Source organism: Nelumbo nucifera, chromosome 1, assembly GCF_055504915.1.
Source record: "Nelumbo nucifera cultivar China Antique chromosome 1, China Antique-T2T, whole genome shotgun sequence".
Taxonomy (NCBI): Eukaryota; Viridiplantae; Streptophyta; class Magnoliopsida; order Proteales; family Nelumbonaceae; genus Nelumbo; species Nelumbo nucifera.
In genome coordinates this window covers 39,468,943-39,483,915 of record NC_142649.1, presented here as the reverse complement: position 1 = coordinate 39,483,915, position 14,973 = coordinate 39,468,943, and the positions used below count along the sequence as shown (strand labels likewise).

The 14,973-nt window shown below is 38.8% G+C and overlaps 1 protein-coding gene and 1 pseudogene across 2 annotated transcripts in view; one reads left to right on the top strand and one right to left on the bottom strand.

Moving 5' to 3' along the window:
• Positions 1 to 12,210, top strand: part of LOC104590756 (uncharacterized) — a 58,646-nt gene extending 46,436 nt beyond the window's left edge. For both annotated transcript variants that reach the window (XM_088896483.1, XM_010249501.2), the window contains 2 exons: positions 11,731 to 11,782; positions 11,875 to 12,210. In XM_088896483.1, the coding sequence (XP_088752609.1) occupies positions 11,731 to 11,782; positions 11,875 to 11,987 (165 nt within the window). In that variant the 3' untranslated portion in view covers positions 11,988 to 12,210. The remainder of the gene's footprint in view (positions 1 to 11,730; positions 11,783 to 11,874) is intronic.
• Positions 8,747 to 11,657, bottom strand: LOC148803140 (25S ribosomal RNA; annotated as a pseudogene).
• Positions 12,211 to 14,973: the final 2,763 nt, after the last annotated feature.

Here is a 14,973-nt window from a genome sequence, read left to right as displayed (position 1 = left end):
TGCAACACCCAAACAGCAAGAAACCACAACTAGCAGCACCGAAATATCAACTGTATAAAAAAAGAATAGAGAAGAAAGACTTTCCTGATGGGCAAACAAACACCACAGGAGTAACACCGAGGCTGAGGTGATCGTCGGAAAAGAGACCGGTGAAGGTGGGTATGCCGATCTGGGATTCCGCTTCCACTGGTAGGGGTGGTGAGATGCAGATGTCACTCGGAATGGGTGACCTAGAGATCACAGTTGCTGCTCACTTGGGCAGTAGAGGGAAGAAAACCAGAAATTAGTTTCAGACTGGAATTGGTGTCTCCAGCTCTGATACCATGTGATAGAACAAGAATTGGAAGAAATTGATTTCTTTCAATTGAGAAAATAGTACATATATATACAGCCTTATAGATATTAAAAAGGAAGAAAACCATACAGCCTTGTAGATACAAAAAAGGAAGAAAATCGTACAGCCTTGCAGATACAAAAAAGGAAGAAAATAATACAGCCTTGTAGATACTAAAATAGGAAGAAAATCAAAGAAAGAATAATTCCTATAATCAAGCTATTCCTAATTGGGCTAATACTACATATTTATAGCCTATAATTTTGTAACAACAACAATACCCCTTTTGGTTTTAAGCATACCCAAGGAAAACACATTTCTTGGCCTTAGGATCCAATTTCTTATGATGAGGGTCAAGAATGTGAACAAAGGAAACACACCCAAAAACCCTCAAAGGTATATGAAACACCTCCCCATCCAGAAAATGAAGATTGAATGGCACCTTAAACCCCAAAGTATGTGAAGGGACACGGTTAATTAAATGCACAACTGTGAGAACTACACCCCCCCAGAAACGAATAGGAATTGAAGCACACACCATAAGACTTCTTGCCACCTCCACAATGTGTCTATTTTTCCTCTTTGCTACTCCATTCTGTTGCGGTGTATATGCACAACTACTCTGATGAATTACACCATGCTCCAAAAAAATATGTAGCCAAATCCTTCTCAAGTTATTCTCTGGCATTATCTGATTTGAAGACCTTAGTTCTCACTCTAAATTGTGTGGTAACCATCTGGTGGAACAGTTGTACCAAATTAGGTATGTCATCATGGGATCTCATCAAATATGTCCAAGAAATACTGTGTAATTATCCACAAACAAGAGGAAATAACGATAGCCACCCATAGAATATGGTATGGTCCCCATACATCAGTGTGAACAACATCAAAAGCAAAAGTACTTCTTTTATTACTTGATTTAAAAGAATGTCTACAATGCTTTCCCAACTGACAACTTTCATACTCCAAACTTGATAATTGGATAGACTCAAACAACTTTGGAAACAAAAACTTTAGTGACCTGAAAGAAAGATGACCTAACCGATTATGCCAGAGCATAATCTGACTCACGGACTTTGATCCACTATTATTGCTGCTACTAATATGGTGATGGCTTTGATGTCTTAGTATCTCGTCCAAAAGGTAGACTCCATTCACCTCATGACCACTCCCAATTATTCTTTTTGGCTCTAGATCTTGTAAAACACAATTACGAGGGAGGAAGGTCATTGAACAGTTTAAATTTTTTGTCAAAGAACTAACAGAAAGAAGGTTAGTATGAAGTCTAGGAACATGTAAGACAAAAGATAAAGTAATATTATTGGTCACTCTAACTGCCCCTTTCCCAACAATGGGGACATGTGAACCATCTGTTGTAGAGACTCTGTCTCTACCAGAGCATAATTGGTAAGAATTGGAAAGGGTAGGTATGTTAGTCATGTGCTTAGATGCTCCTGAGTCTATAATCCAGGGAGGTCCCTCCTTACATGAGGTTGATGCATAATTTGCAGTTGCATATGAGTGACCTGTATGAGCAAAAGAGGTGGTGTGATTGGCTCCTGCACTCTGTTGTTCATCTGAAGAACTAGAACCGGCTGAATCCTTCTTACTCATAAGCTATCCAAACTTCTCCAATTCGGTTTTGACTGCTTCTATTGCAATGGTCGCCCAATCAGCTTTGGTAAGGGGTCCCGAAGAGTCTCTTGTAATTGTCACATTTGCATTTCCATTCTTGTTCTTGACCCGAGCTGGTATGAGGTATGGGTAGAGCTTCTAGCAAGTGTCTTTGGTATGCTTAGCCTTCTTACAATAATCACACACCAAGTCCTTCTTGTCCTCCCTCTTAGTCTCACTGGTCCCCTTGACTCCATTTGGCTTAGGTCTAGTTGTACTAACCATAGCAGACTAATCAATCCCAGGTTGTCTCAACATGACATTCCTCTTGCTCTCCTCTCTAGAAACAAAGGCATAGGCTTGAGAAAGTGTCACTCTCTCTAGAAAGGATATGTTGCCTAGCAATGTCGAATTCAGGGTTTAACCCAGCCAAGAACTCAAAAACCCTATTCTCTCTATCAACTTCTGATAGGTTGCTGCATCATTCACACTTTACCAAACCACAATTTCTAAATGATCTATCTCTTGTCAAAGGGTTTTTAGCATAGAGAAATACATGGCAAGAGGTTTATCTCCCTGTTTTATACTAATCACCTGATTCCTTAATTGATAGGCTCTGGCTACATTCTGCTTCTGGGAATAGGTTTCAGTCTCTCCATCCCAAATCTCCTTTGTTGTATTAGCCCATAGAAAATTTTTGCCAATGTGGGGTAAAATAGAATTACATAGCCAGGACATCACCATGTAATTCTCTTGTATCCACCGGGAGGAATTTGTATCAGGTTTCTTTTCCTCCCCAGTTATGTACCTTAGTTTTACACGAGCACCAATAGCCATTTTGGCTGATTGTGCCCATTCTAAATAATTTGTACCATCCAATTTAAATGTGGTAATAATTCCAGACCCAAACATATCACTTGTACCTCCAACACCTGGACCCATGTTACTGGTGGACTTTTACTTAGTACTCCAGCCCTCCATCTCAGCTTCAAACAATTTAAAAACAACAGAACACTAGGTAAAAAGTCTCTAAGATTAGATCGATCTCACTCACAATGGTGGCTGGCCTTTCTGGAAGGAGAAAACCCTATTTGGAGAGAAAACCCTCTTCTCCCACCGTCTTCCATTGGAGAGAAGAGTGATTCGATCACTCTAGAAAGCTCAAAAATATCCAGAAGCCCTAGCAACAAGGTCCAAGCGCCCAAGATCAGATCAAGAATGAAGAATCCAACTTACCTAGGATTCTTTCCTGCACTCTAGTTCTTCTTGATTTTCATGCCAAAACCTAGATCACCTTCTTGATGACTGAAATACACCAAAAGAATCCAGGAACTGGGTAGTCTGAAGTAGATCGATCAGCCCTTTACCTCCTCGTGCAATTGGCTGATCTAAGGTTGCATGGGGGAACTCCAAGAAACCCTAACCTTGCTCTGAAACCCTAACATTGAATTAAAAATCTGTGAAAGAAAAGATGTTTTCTTGAAGAAGAAGAAGAAGAAGAAGAAGAGGTTTGAGAGAGAAAAGAGAGCCCTTAATTTGGCTGCCCCCTTAACTAGTATTTATATTAAAAATATAAAGTGGAGTACAATGAAAAATTTGCCCTTATAGGGCGCATCTAAAACTGCATAAAACACTTAAAAGGCAATCAACAAAGGGCCCATCAAGAATGTTGTGGTCCCCACTTCCTATCTAAACAATAAACATATAAAAGATTCCTGCTAAATCTGCATAAAACTGATTAAATCCTCAACAAGCATCACAGAACCAAACATATAGAGGTTGACAAGCATTTCATTTGTGAAAAAGTGGAAAGAGGAGAACTTTCTCTTCCCTTTGTAAGATCTATAGAGCAATTGGCTGACTGTTTACTAAAGGCAATACAAATATGTGCCATAATGAATTGTTTAACAAATTGGGTATGATTGGCATTTACCACCCACTTTTTTTTTGGTAGGTGGGTATGTGGCACGAGGGCATTCTTGTATACTGTTATATTTTAAAGTTTCTTCATATAACATTGGAGTTGGCATTTGCCCAACTCATTCTTCCCTCATTTTTACTTCACTCCCCTTTTCATCTCTTCTCTCTCCATTCTTCTATGATAGATAACAGAATTTAAAGCAAACTATGATGAGGAAGTTTAAATTTGTGTGTAAACTCAGACCTTTGAAGTTGAGAAAGTGGTTATAGATCATCATAAAAAAACAATGATCCATTTGGAAGTCCTGGTGAACTTAAGCCTATTTTTGAATCTAAAGAAGTTCTAGATGTTGAAATTCATGGTACAGGGCAAGAACAAATTGGAATTGCTAAAGTAGTAGCCAAACACTTTTGACAAGCTTTGAGGTTAATGTCCAAGAAGATGTAGCTGAGCAAGTTGAACAAGTTAAGGTCAAAGATGCAAAGATGCTTGTTCTTGCAAAAGAGATTCTTGAGGAAGTACACCCCATGTAGTTTTAAGTAATTCAGACTGAGACAATTCATGATTGATACTGAAATTGGTTGGGAAACTTGATCCAATTTAAAGCATTGAGATGGTGAATCTTATGCTGGAGATTAAAGGCAAAGTTGCATATGTTACAATTGGATTTAGATCTTGTTTGTTAGCAAATAGAAGATTTTCAGTGAAGATAAACTGGTTGATGACACACGTGAGAAAGATTGGAAATACCGGTGATTCAAGTGTGCAAAGACACCACTGGTTTTGTTAAAAAGGTTGTTGAATGCAATTTTTTCACATGCATTCCTTTAATGGTGCAAATTTGTTGGTCTTTAGGAAGTTTCTTGATTATTCAGTTCTTTAACTTTTCTTTCTTAATTGTATGGTTACGGGTGCAAAGTCAGGTGTCCAATTTGAAGAATTTGAACTGCATTGGACCCTAGCCCACAGGCTGGGCCCCTTCAAATTTTAACAAATTCTCAACCCAAGCCTGCCCAACTTGCACCCCTATGTGTGGTAGATGCAGATTGAAAATGAGGTAAACTTATTATCTACAAGCTTTTATTGTATACATTTGTTTTTACAAATTTCTAGGAAATTGAAATAAATTTAGTATATACATTATGGTTATAATTTTCAGATGCAACCAGGATTCAGTAATGACCTTTCTTTTAGTTTTTTCAGTGTCACTGTCATGAAGGTGTTTTGATGTTATTTATAGAAGTTGCATTTATTTGCTTATTTTTAAATTGATTTTAAGTAAAAAAGTAAAAATATTATATGATCTTTAACTATTTTGTTGTACATACTCTTGTTGTTCTACTTAGAACAATCTTTTTTTCTTTTGGTAGTAAATAAAAAAAGAAAATTTCTTTAAAATGAAAAAAAGTAAAGGTTACATCCACAAATGGTAATACACAATCACCCTCAAATCAGAAAAAAAACATAATAACACAAAAACAACATAACATGAATTTATCCCTTTCAACATTTTCCAACTCTAACAAGGACCAAGCATGGGGGTGATCATGGGCCGGGCGTAGCACCATTGGTAAGGGCTTTAAGCTGACTTGGGCCTAGATTGTAAGCCCAAGCCCTATCCTACATGAGCACGGGCTGCGCTTATGGGCTTTTGGGCCTAACAAGTAATGACTTTGGGCCTATGACATCAAATAAATATTTAATTATTTAAATTTTAAATTTTAAATTAAATGTAACACATACAAAAAATTACACAAGCCAAAATTAAATTGGGCTTGGCTAGGCTTTAGGTCTATGGCACAAAAAACAAGGCACAAACCTCACTTAGTTGTTAGACTTGATTTGGCTTGGGTTACCAAGAGCTGTAAATCGGGCCATGCCACCTGCGGCCGACACGAAATTGAGCTGGGCTGGCATGGCCCGACATAGCAATACGCGGGCCGTGCTGGGCTTAGGGTTTCAGGTCCATGGGCCGGCACGACATGACACGACTGAGCGGGCCGTGCTGCCTGTGGCTTCGGCAAGCCCAGTGATTTAAAAGGCGTGCCTAGCTTAGGTCCTAGGCACAACCCTTTCAAAAGGCGCACGCCTGGTATGCCTCAGCCTAATAAAATGTTGTTCAAAAGGCTCACAGGCGTGCGCCTTTTGGTAATGTTGTTCATTCATTCATCCTACTAAAATGTATTCTTAAAAAGCATTTAAAATTATAAAATCATTATTTTTTGTGTGAAAACTAAGAATTTAAGACCTAACGTGGACTTGTTTGGGCTTGCCTCGAGGTGTGTGGAACAAAGGTGGCTCGTAGATTAGGAATGTAATATGTCTTACATTACATTAGCTACTTGAAGTAATGCAATTGAATGAAAAAAGAGAATAGAGGTTTTACATGCTTGAAAATGTTTTATATGTTTTGTTTTATTTTTAAATTCTCATTTGAATATGCTTTACATCTTATGTTTATGTATTTTAATTTTAGATAATAGGTTTTTTAAAACATTGTTTTAAAATTTAAGTTTATATTTTTTATTTATATTATGTTTAATATTTTTTGAATTTTTGGCATTTTTTTGAATTTTGACATTTTTTTTTATTTTTAGCATTTTTTTTTATATTTTTGTGCCTTGCTTCAGAAAGGCGTGCGCCTCGCCTTGCGCCTCAAGCACAAATTGACCCTTGCACCTTTTTTGCGCCTTGCGCTTTTAAAACATTGGGCAAGCTCGACCCCGCTCGTGTTTGCCCAATGTTTTAAAAGCGCAAGGCGCAAAAAAGGTGCAAGGGTCAATTTGTACTTGAGGTGCACGCCTTTTTGAAGCAAGGCACAAAAATACAAAAAAAATGCTAAAAATAAAATTTTAATATGTATAAAATTTTGTTTTCAACTTTATTATACTATTTTATTTAACTATTGTATATGTCAAAATTCATATAAAAATAGACCTTCTATAGCTTGGCCTGGCCTGGACCAAGGCTCGGCCCACAGACCGGTCTGACCCATAGCATGGCACGGGCCCGTGTGGGCTCAGGCCGTGGGCCGTGTTGGGCCGACCCCCAAATTATCCTGGGGGAGGGAGGCACGACCCACACTTTGCATGGGCTGGATGTGGGCCATGCTGTGCTGGCCCAACACGGCCCGCTCGTGTTTGCCCAATGTTTTAAAAGCGCAAGGCGCAAAAAAGGTGCAAGGGTCAATTTGTACTTGAGGTGCACGCCTTTTTGAAGCAAGGCACAAAAATACAAAAAAAATGCTAAAAATAAAATTTTAATATGTATAAAATTTTGTTTTCAACTTTATTATACTATTTTATTTAACTATTGTATATGTCAAAATTCATATAAAAATAGACCTTCTATAGCTTGGCCTGGCCTGGACCAAGGCTCGGCCCACAGACCGGTCTGACCCATAGCATGGCACGGGCCCGTGTGGGCTCAGGCCGTGGGCCGTGTTGGGCCGACCCCCAAATTATCCTGGGGGAGGGAGGCACGACCCACACTTTGCATGGGCTGGATGTGGGCCATGCTGTGCTGGCCCAACACGGCCCGATTTACACCTCTAGGGTTACCTATCCTTTTATAGATGAAGGCAAAGCCTTCATTTCCATTCTTGAGCAATGTGGGACTTGGAACAACATTAAATATTTAATGCAACCATTGAGTATTTCCCCAAATCCCACATTGCTTAGGGAATGAGAATGAAGGCTTTGCCTTCATCTATGTAAGGCCTTGCTTAGGAGGAGTGGAGGACAATCCTTATATTTGAATTAACTTAAGTGTTGACACGTTTCAATGCATAAATATTTATTTATATGTTAAAATAAAACTTAAAATATTTATATTTAATATATATTGTGGGCCGGGGCTAAGCCAGGCTTAAAGTATTAGGTCCAAGGCCAAGCCCGGCCTTGAATTTTCCAGGCTTGATGCCGGCCCGGGCCCGGGCCAGGCTTTACACAAAAATTTAGGCCCAAGCCTGGAAATTTGCGAGCTGGGCCAAGAATGGTCACCCTTGACCAAGCACCTGCCCCAAATGACTTCCTATTTACTTCTTTAAGTTCTGGTAATATCAAGACCCAATCAATATAGCAGTTAGAAGCTTATGTTCAAAATCATCCTCTCTTTGTTTCTTGCTTTTTCCTTTAAATATCCTTCTAATTCTTTCTTTCCAAATCTCCCATACTACTGAAAAAGGAGTACAGCTCCAAAACACTTTTGCTTTCTTGCTTTGGTGTAGAACAAGCCACTTTGCAATAACATCACTAGGGGACTGTGGATCCCAATTATCCATGTTAACAAGCCGGAAGAAGAAACCCCAAATAAATCTTGTGAAACTACATACAAAGAATAAAGCTATGGTGATTTAATCAAGGAAGAGAATAGAGAAGAGAAAAGAGGAGAGAATTTGGAATTGAGAAACTGAACTGATCTGGGCATGAGCCATTTCATTCATTCACGTACATGAACTCTAGGCTGAAATTGGCAGAATTAATCCTGCCACCATAACCAATGAATAAAACAAAAAGAATAGGAAAAAAAAATTAACAATGATTTGGGACTTTTTATCTGAGGGTCAAGAGAAGCTGAATTTTGTTGGGTGCTACCTAGTTAAGGATCAATTGGAGGGGTTATTGAACAAGGGTAGTAATGCTTGAGACCTGTTGAATGGGCTTCTTGTTAGGATTTGAGAGGGTTGTAGATTGAGAATGACTTCTAAGTTTGTGTAATGTGCACACTTTCTTTGTTGGATGGTCCATGGACTCTTCCAACAGTTCATTAGGAAAGCTATATCTTTGGCATCCAGAATGAAGAGCTTGTTCAAATTTCAAGATCACAAAATTTGCTTCTTGATAGTTTGCAAGGGAAAAGGTTAAGGTTCGCGCACGCATTGCGTGTTTAGCCAGGATTATGACTTAGAGGCATTTAGTCATAAACCGGCACATAGTAGCTTCGCGCCACTAGCTTTTCAACCAAGTGCGATGACCAATTGTGTGAATCAACAGTTCCTCTTGTACTAGGTTGAATTACTATCATGACAATATCATCAATAGGGTAAAACTAACCCGTCTCACGACGGTCTAAATCCAGCTCACGTTCCCTATTGATGGGTAAACAATCCAACACTTGGCGAATTCTGCTTCGCAATGATAGGAAGAGCCGGCATCGGATGAACAAAAAGCAACGTCGCTATGAAAACTTGGCTACCACAAGGCAGTTATCCCTATGGTAACTTTTCTGACACCTCTAGCTTCAAATTTCGAAGGTCTAAAGGATCGATAGGCCGCACTTTCACGGTTGATATTCATATTGGAAATCAGAATCAAATGAGCTTTTACCCTTTTTTTCCACATGAGATTTCTATTCTCGTTGAGCTCATTTAAGGACACCTGCGTTATCTTTTAACAGATGTGCTGCCCCAGCCAAACTCCCCACTCGACAATGTCGTCCGACTAGATCGGCCCACCGAGGCGAGAGCCTTGGGTCCAAAAGGAGGGACGATGCCCCGCCTCCAACTAACGGAATGAGTAAAATAGCGTTGAAAGTAGTGGTATTGCACTTGTACCTGAGGGCCCCACTTATCCTACACCTCTCAAGTCACAAAGTCGGACTAGAGTCAAGCTCAACAGGGTCTTCTTTCCCTGTTGATTCTGCCAAGCCCGTTCCCTTGGTTGTGGTTTCGCTGGATAGTAGACAGGGATAGTGAAATCTCGTTAATCCATTCATGCACATCACTAATTAGATGACAAGGCATTTGGCTACCTTAAGAGAGTCATAGTTATTCTTGTCGTTTACCTGCACTTGGTTGAATTCTTTACTTTGACATTCAGAGCAATGGGTAGAAATCACATTGCGTTAGCATCTGCAGGGACCACTGCAATGCTTTCTTTCAATTAAACACTCAGATTCCCCTTGTTTGTACTAGTTTTGAGTCGGTTGTTCAATGCTTGGGGAAGGCCCCCAAAGGAGCCGTTCCTGGTCCGCCCCCCGGTCAACACATGGTGACTTGCTCTCGCTGTGAGAGTAGATCGAGCAATTCGCCGACAGCCAGGGGTTCATGACCGAGACTTCCATGCCCAACCCTCAAACCCAACCCTTTTCCCGAGGTTATAGATTCATTTTGCCAACTTCCCTTGCCTACATTGTTCCATTGACCAAAGGTTGTTCACCTTGGAGACTTGATGCGGTTATGAGTACGACCGGGCACGATCAACACTCGGTCAAGGGCTGTTGGGGGCACACCGGTCACCACGCGACATGTGGTTCTCTTCCGGCAACTGGACCCTACCTTCGACTAAGTCGATTCTAGGGTGGGTAGGCTGTTAGACAAAAAAGATAACTCTTCCCGGGGCCTCCACTGACATCTTCGGAGTACCTAACGTTGTCGTAAATCGTTGCGTCCCAATTCGGGAATTTTAACTCGATTCCCTTTTGAAGCTCGCGTTGATCGCACTGTTTGACAGGCTTCCCTTGTCTCTTAGGATCGACTAACCCATGTGCAAGTGTTGTTCAAATGGAACCTTTCCCCTCTTCGGCCTTCAAAGTTCTCATTTGAATATTTGCTACTATCACCAAGATTTGCACCAATGGCCGCTCCGCTCAGGCTCACGCCCTAGGTTTTATGGCTACCGCTGTGCCCTCCTACTCATCGGGGCTTGGTAATCACCCCGACGTCCGAGTATGGGTCGCGTGCTTTAGTGCCATCCATTTTCAGGGATAGTTGAGTCGGCAGGTGAGTTGCACACTCCTTAGCAGATTATGACTTCCATGGCTACCGTCCTGCTATCTTAATCGACCAACACCCTTTGTGGGTTCTAGGTTAGCGTGTAACCCAACTTTTGGTTCATCTTGCATCACTAGTTTTGCTTAACAAAAATGGCCCACTTGGAGCTCTCGGTTCTGTGGCATGGCTCAATAGAGCAGTTGCACCGTCCTACCTAGTTAAAATTTGAGAATAGGTCGAGGGCGTTGTGCCCTGATGTCTCTAATCATTGGCTTTACCTGATAGAACTCGCACCTGGGCTCCAGCTATCCTGAGGGAAACTTTAGAGGAACCAGCTACTAGACGATTTGATTAGTCTTTTGCCCCTATACCCAAATCAGATGACGATTTCACGTCAGTATTGCTGTGGGCCTCCACCAAAGTTTCCTCTGGCTTCGCCTCATAGTTCACCATCTTTCGGGTCCCGACAGGTATTCTCTCACTCAAACCCTTCTCAAAAGATCTAGGTCGGTCGGCGGTGCAACCCACGAGGGAATCCCGTCAATCATCTTCCTTGTGCCTTACGGGTTTACTCGTCCGTTGACTCACATGCATGTCAAACTCCTTGGTCCGTGTTTCAAGACGAGTCGAATGGGGAGCCCACAGGCCGATGCACGGAGCATGCAGGTGTGAAAGCATGCCTAGGGGAGTATTGGGGGATCCACAATCAAGGTTAGTTGTTTACTTGATCATATATTCAGCCCATATGTTGTTTTGATTTGTTTGTCTATTTGTCTTTAATATAAATTGGGGTCAGGTTTGTACTTTAATAATACATTATGTAGTAAATGCTTAGTTCCTTTTGCTCATTAAAAGAACAAAAGTAAAAAAAGAAGTTATTTAGGCCTAAAAAGATAATCCCATACATATGCTCTGATCCATTATGACATACGTTCCAAACCTCTTAGAAACTTGGGCTATTAGAATGACATCATACTTTGCACTTCATTTTCTGTTTGTTAAGAATCCAGAGTTTCAGTTTTAAACTATTAATATACTACTGAACAAGTTAGTAGTTATTTGACATAAAGTCAATGATAGACTTGATAGTAATCTTTACACATTTTGCATTCAACATAAATTTTTATGTGTGCCTCTTCTCTGCAGTTGCTTCTAAGTGTTATCTACATCTTGAGTCCCATAGACATCATTCCAGAAGGTATTTTACTTCTACCACTGTTGTAACTTGTTCACTGTCTGGATAATTAATCAATGATTCTATATAACATCTGACATTGGTGGTATCTACAGGGATCCTGGGATTCATAGGTCTCTTGGATGATCTCCTTATAGCACTTATCTTTTTCCTTCATGTAGCAGCCATTTATCGCTCAGCACTTCTTTTCCGACATGGAGGTAGTTAGTTGAATTGGCTTTTATCTGTAACATGTCCAAACTACAATGATCTTGAAATACAAATTCTTCTCTTCATGGAACTGGAAGTGTAAATATAATACTGCTACTTTTTTTTACATAATTTCATTATCTGTTTCGACAAATAGCAATTTTGGAAGTACCGATATTTTGTTCTATTGTATGACAGGAATCTGTGATTGACAATTTTATTATAAAGTCATTGAAATGATTTCATAACTTAGAAAGGGGACAAGGTGTCCATTGATACTAGGCGTATTTTCATATTTACTTGCTACTAAATCTAAGGTTGAAGTAACTATGAATAAGTCAACTTAATTTTGAGTTCCTTATATTTTACCTAATGGCTGCATAATTTTTTAAATTACTTATTTTGTAAATAATATTTTTATTCCTATAAGTAATAGGTATGTCATTTCTTACCACAAATTAAATTATTAATTAATATTTTACAATATATAAATACATATACATACATACTATCAATTTAAAAAATATATCAGTTCGTTAAGATTGGTAGAAGAATATTTTTAAGACAAACCATAGTATCAATTTTTAAGAATATTTTTATTCCTATAAGACAAACCATAAGATTGGTAGAAGAGTATTTTACTATTTTTTATTTCTAAAATTAAAAAAAGCATAAGTTGATTATAAATCCATAAATTTGATAGATCATGCATAAATCCACCTTTCAACTTTTTCCTTCCATTATAATCATTTAAAAATACAAAAAAAAAGAAAATCAATTTTTGTAACTTGTAGATTCCTTAATTTTTTATTTTTTATTATTTTTGAGAAAATTGATAGATTTATCAATACAATCCAAAGGCATGATAGATCTAACAAGAGATCAGCCTATCCCTGCATTTCATGCATATCGCATTATATCAAATTTGTTTCAAAATTGTATCAATATGTACCGTCCCATATCGATCAATATATATAATTGACACAATTTGATCCATACTTATCAGCATGGGTGGAAAACCAAAATTCTTTATATTTCATCATGCCACATTTTAGTCAATTTGAATATTGATACACATGCCTTGTATGAGATGTATTGTATCAATCATGGTTTAAAGATTTGATACGTGCAATGTAATTTTTTCTGTTTTGAAGTTCTAAGAATTGAGCCAAGACATCTCTAAGAAGGGTATTTACCCTTCAAAAGTGGGCACATAACCAAATTCTCAGTATTTATAGGGGTGCAAGATAGGTACCCCGATTTAAAGAATTTACATGTACTGGGCCCAGGCTTCCAGGTTGTTCCATTCAAATTTTTACAAAATTTCTACCTGAGTCCACCCAAGTTCCAGCCCTATCTGGAAATGTTCTATCATGAACCATTCAATGTGGTCCGAGATTTTCCTTTTTTTTTTTTTTTTTTTTTTTCTTTTTACCAGGGAGACATGGTACAGGAAAAGCTTTAACCAATCAAAGATTTTGATTAATACCACCTGATTGATCACCTCTTTTGTGATATGGCCCTAAGCTTTTCTGATATCATAACCTTACATGAAATATCAGACTCATCGTACCTAGATGGAGAAAAAGAATCCATGTCAAAACCCATTTACGAAATAAAAATAGAACGAGCCCTTGAAAATCTAATACATGTGCCATATATTGCTTATCACATTGGTATTCTCAACCTTGCTTAATCCAAAGCTGCATTGAATCTGGATTTGTTCCTCACAGAAAAGCTCACACCAACCTGACACCACTATCAGTCGTGCTTTAGAAATATCTAACCATACTTGTATGTTGTCATTCATTGGAAGATATTCCTAATGCATGGTTGTGATATTTTGTAAGGTTGGTGTGAGGATTAAATCTGGTTTGGTCTAGATTTGTTACCCACAAGATGACATCTATAACCCTCTTCACGTTATGAGTGTTAGACAGTGTATCTTCTTAGCTCCAATTAGATTGATGTACTGATACATTTATTGTAAATGAATAAAAGTATAGAATTGTTTCATGTTATCATTGGTGTGTTTCTGTGTAATAACCCCTTAAATTGAACACTTGTGAGATTCGTGTTAGTTTAGAATGTTCTTAGCCGTTGGATAGACTTTGGGAGATTATCCTACCAAGGTTGACACTAATGTGCTACCAAAGAAGTTGGGATAGCCTGTCTCGGCTGTTAGGATTAGACCCAAAGCATATGTAGTGTGTCTTTGTTTGAAGCACTGAACTTGAACCATTTTCCATTTATGCTCTAGACCTTGGAGATTGATGAATAAAATTGAAAAATTACACTTAACCTCTATACTTAATTATGGTATTGCACTGAGTGTCGGATTGGGTTGTCTTTGATATGCCAATCAATGAAATCATTTGGAGGTCAAAACTTAGGTATGTTAGGGCAGTCTGAGAATTCATTTTAGTGGGTGATCATAGTAATAGGATCAGCCCCTTTGTCGAACAAAGTGAATGATCGAGATTGTACTCTTTCCGATGAAAACCAAAACTATTAGTAGTTGATTTCAACTGTGTTTGATATTTGTTTTGAAAATATATTTATATGATATTTATATAATATGTTTTGTGAAAAGTGTTTGCAAAAGATTTTAATTCTTGGGACCCATCCAAGTAGAGAGTGTAATACTGCACCTTGCAGTCAGGGAAAAGGTCCTTCCCTGTCAGGTAGCGTTTAATCATTGTGGATGTGGGCTGAGAAGTTAAGTGTAAGAGGCCATTAAGGGTTGTTTACCTGATAAGCTATATCTTACTTAATCCCATTATCCTTGGTTCTTTATAAGATGGCTGGATTTAGGAATCATTTAACTATAAATGTTGGGTCCATTAAGAGCCCATGCTGATGGACTTAGGGGTTCATTGCATTTGGCAGTAAATTCGGATAGGCCTTTTCACAGGGGCTAGGCTGAACCCATATGAGCTTATGTGAGATCATTGTTAGGGTCTCACACCATACTAAGAACCTAAATGGGCCAACAACTAAAACCC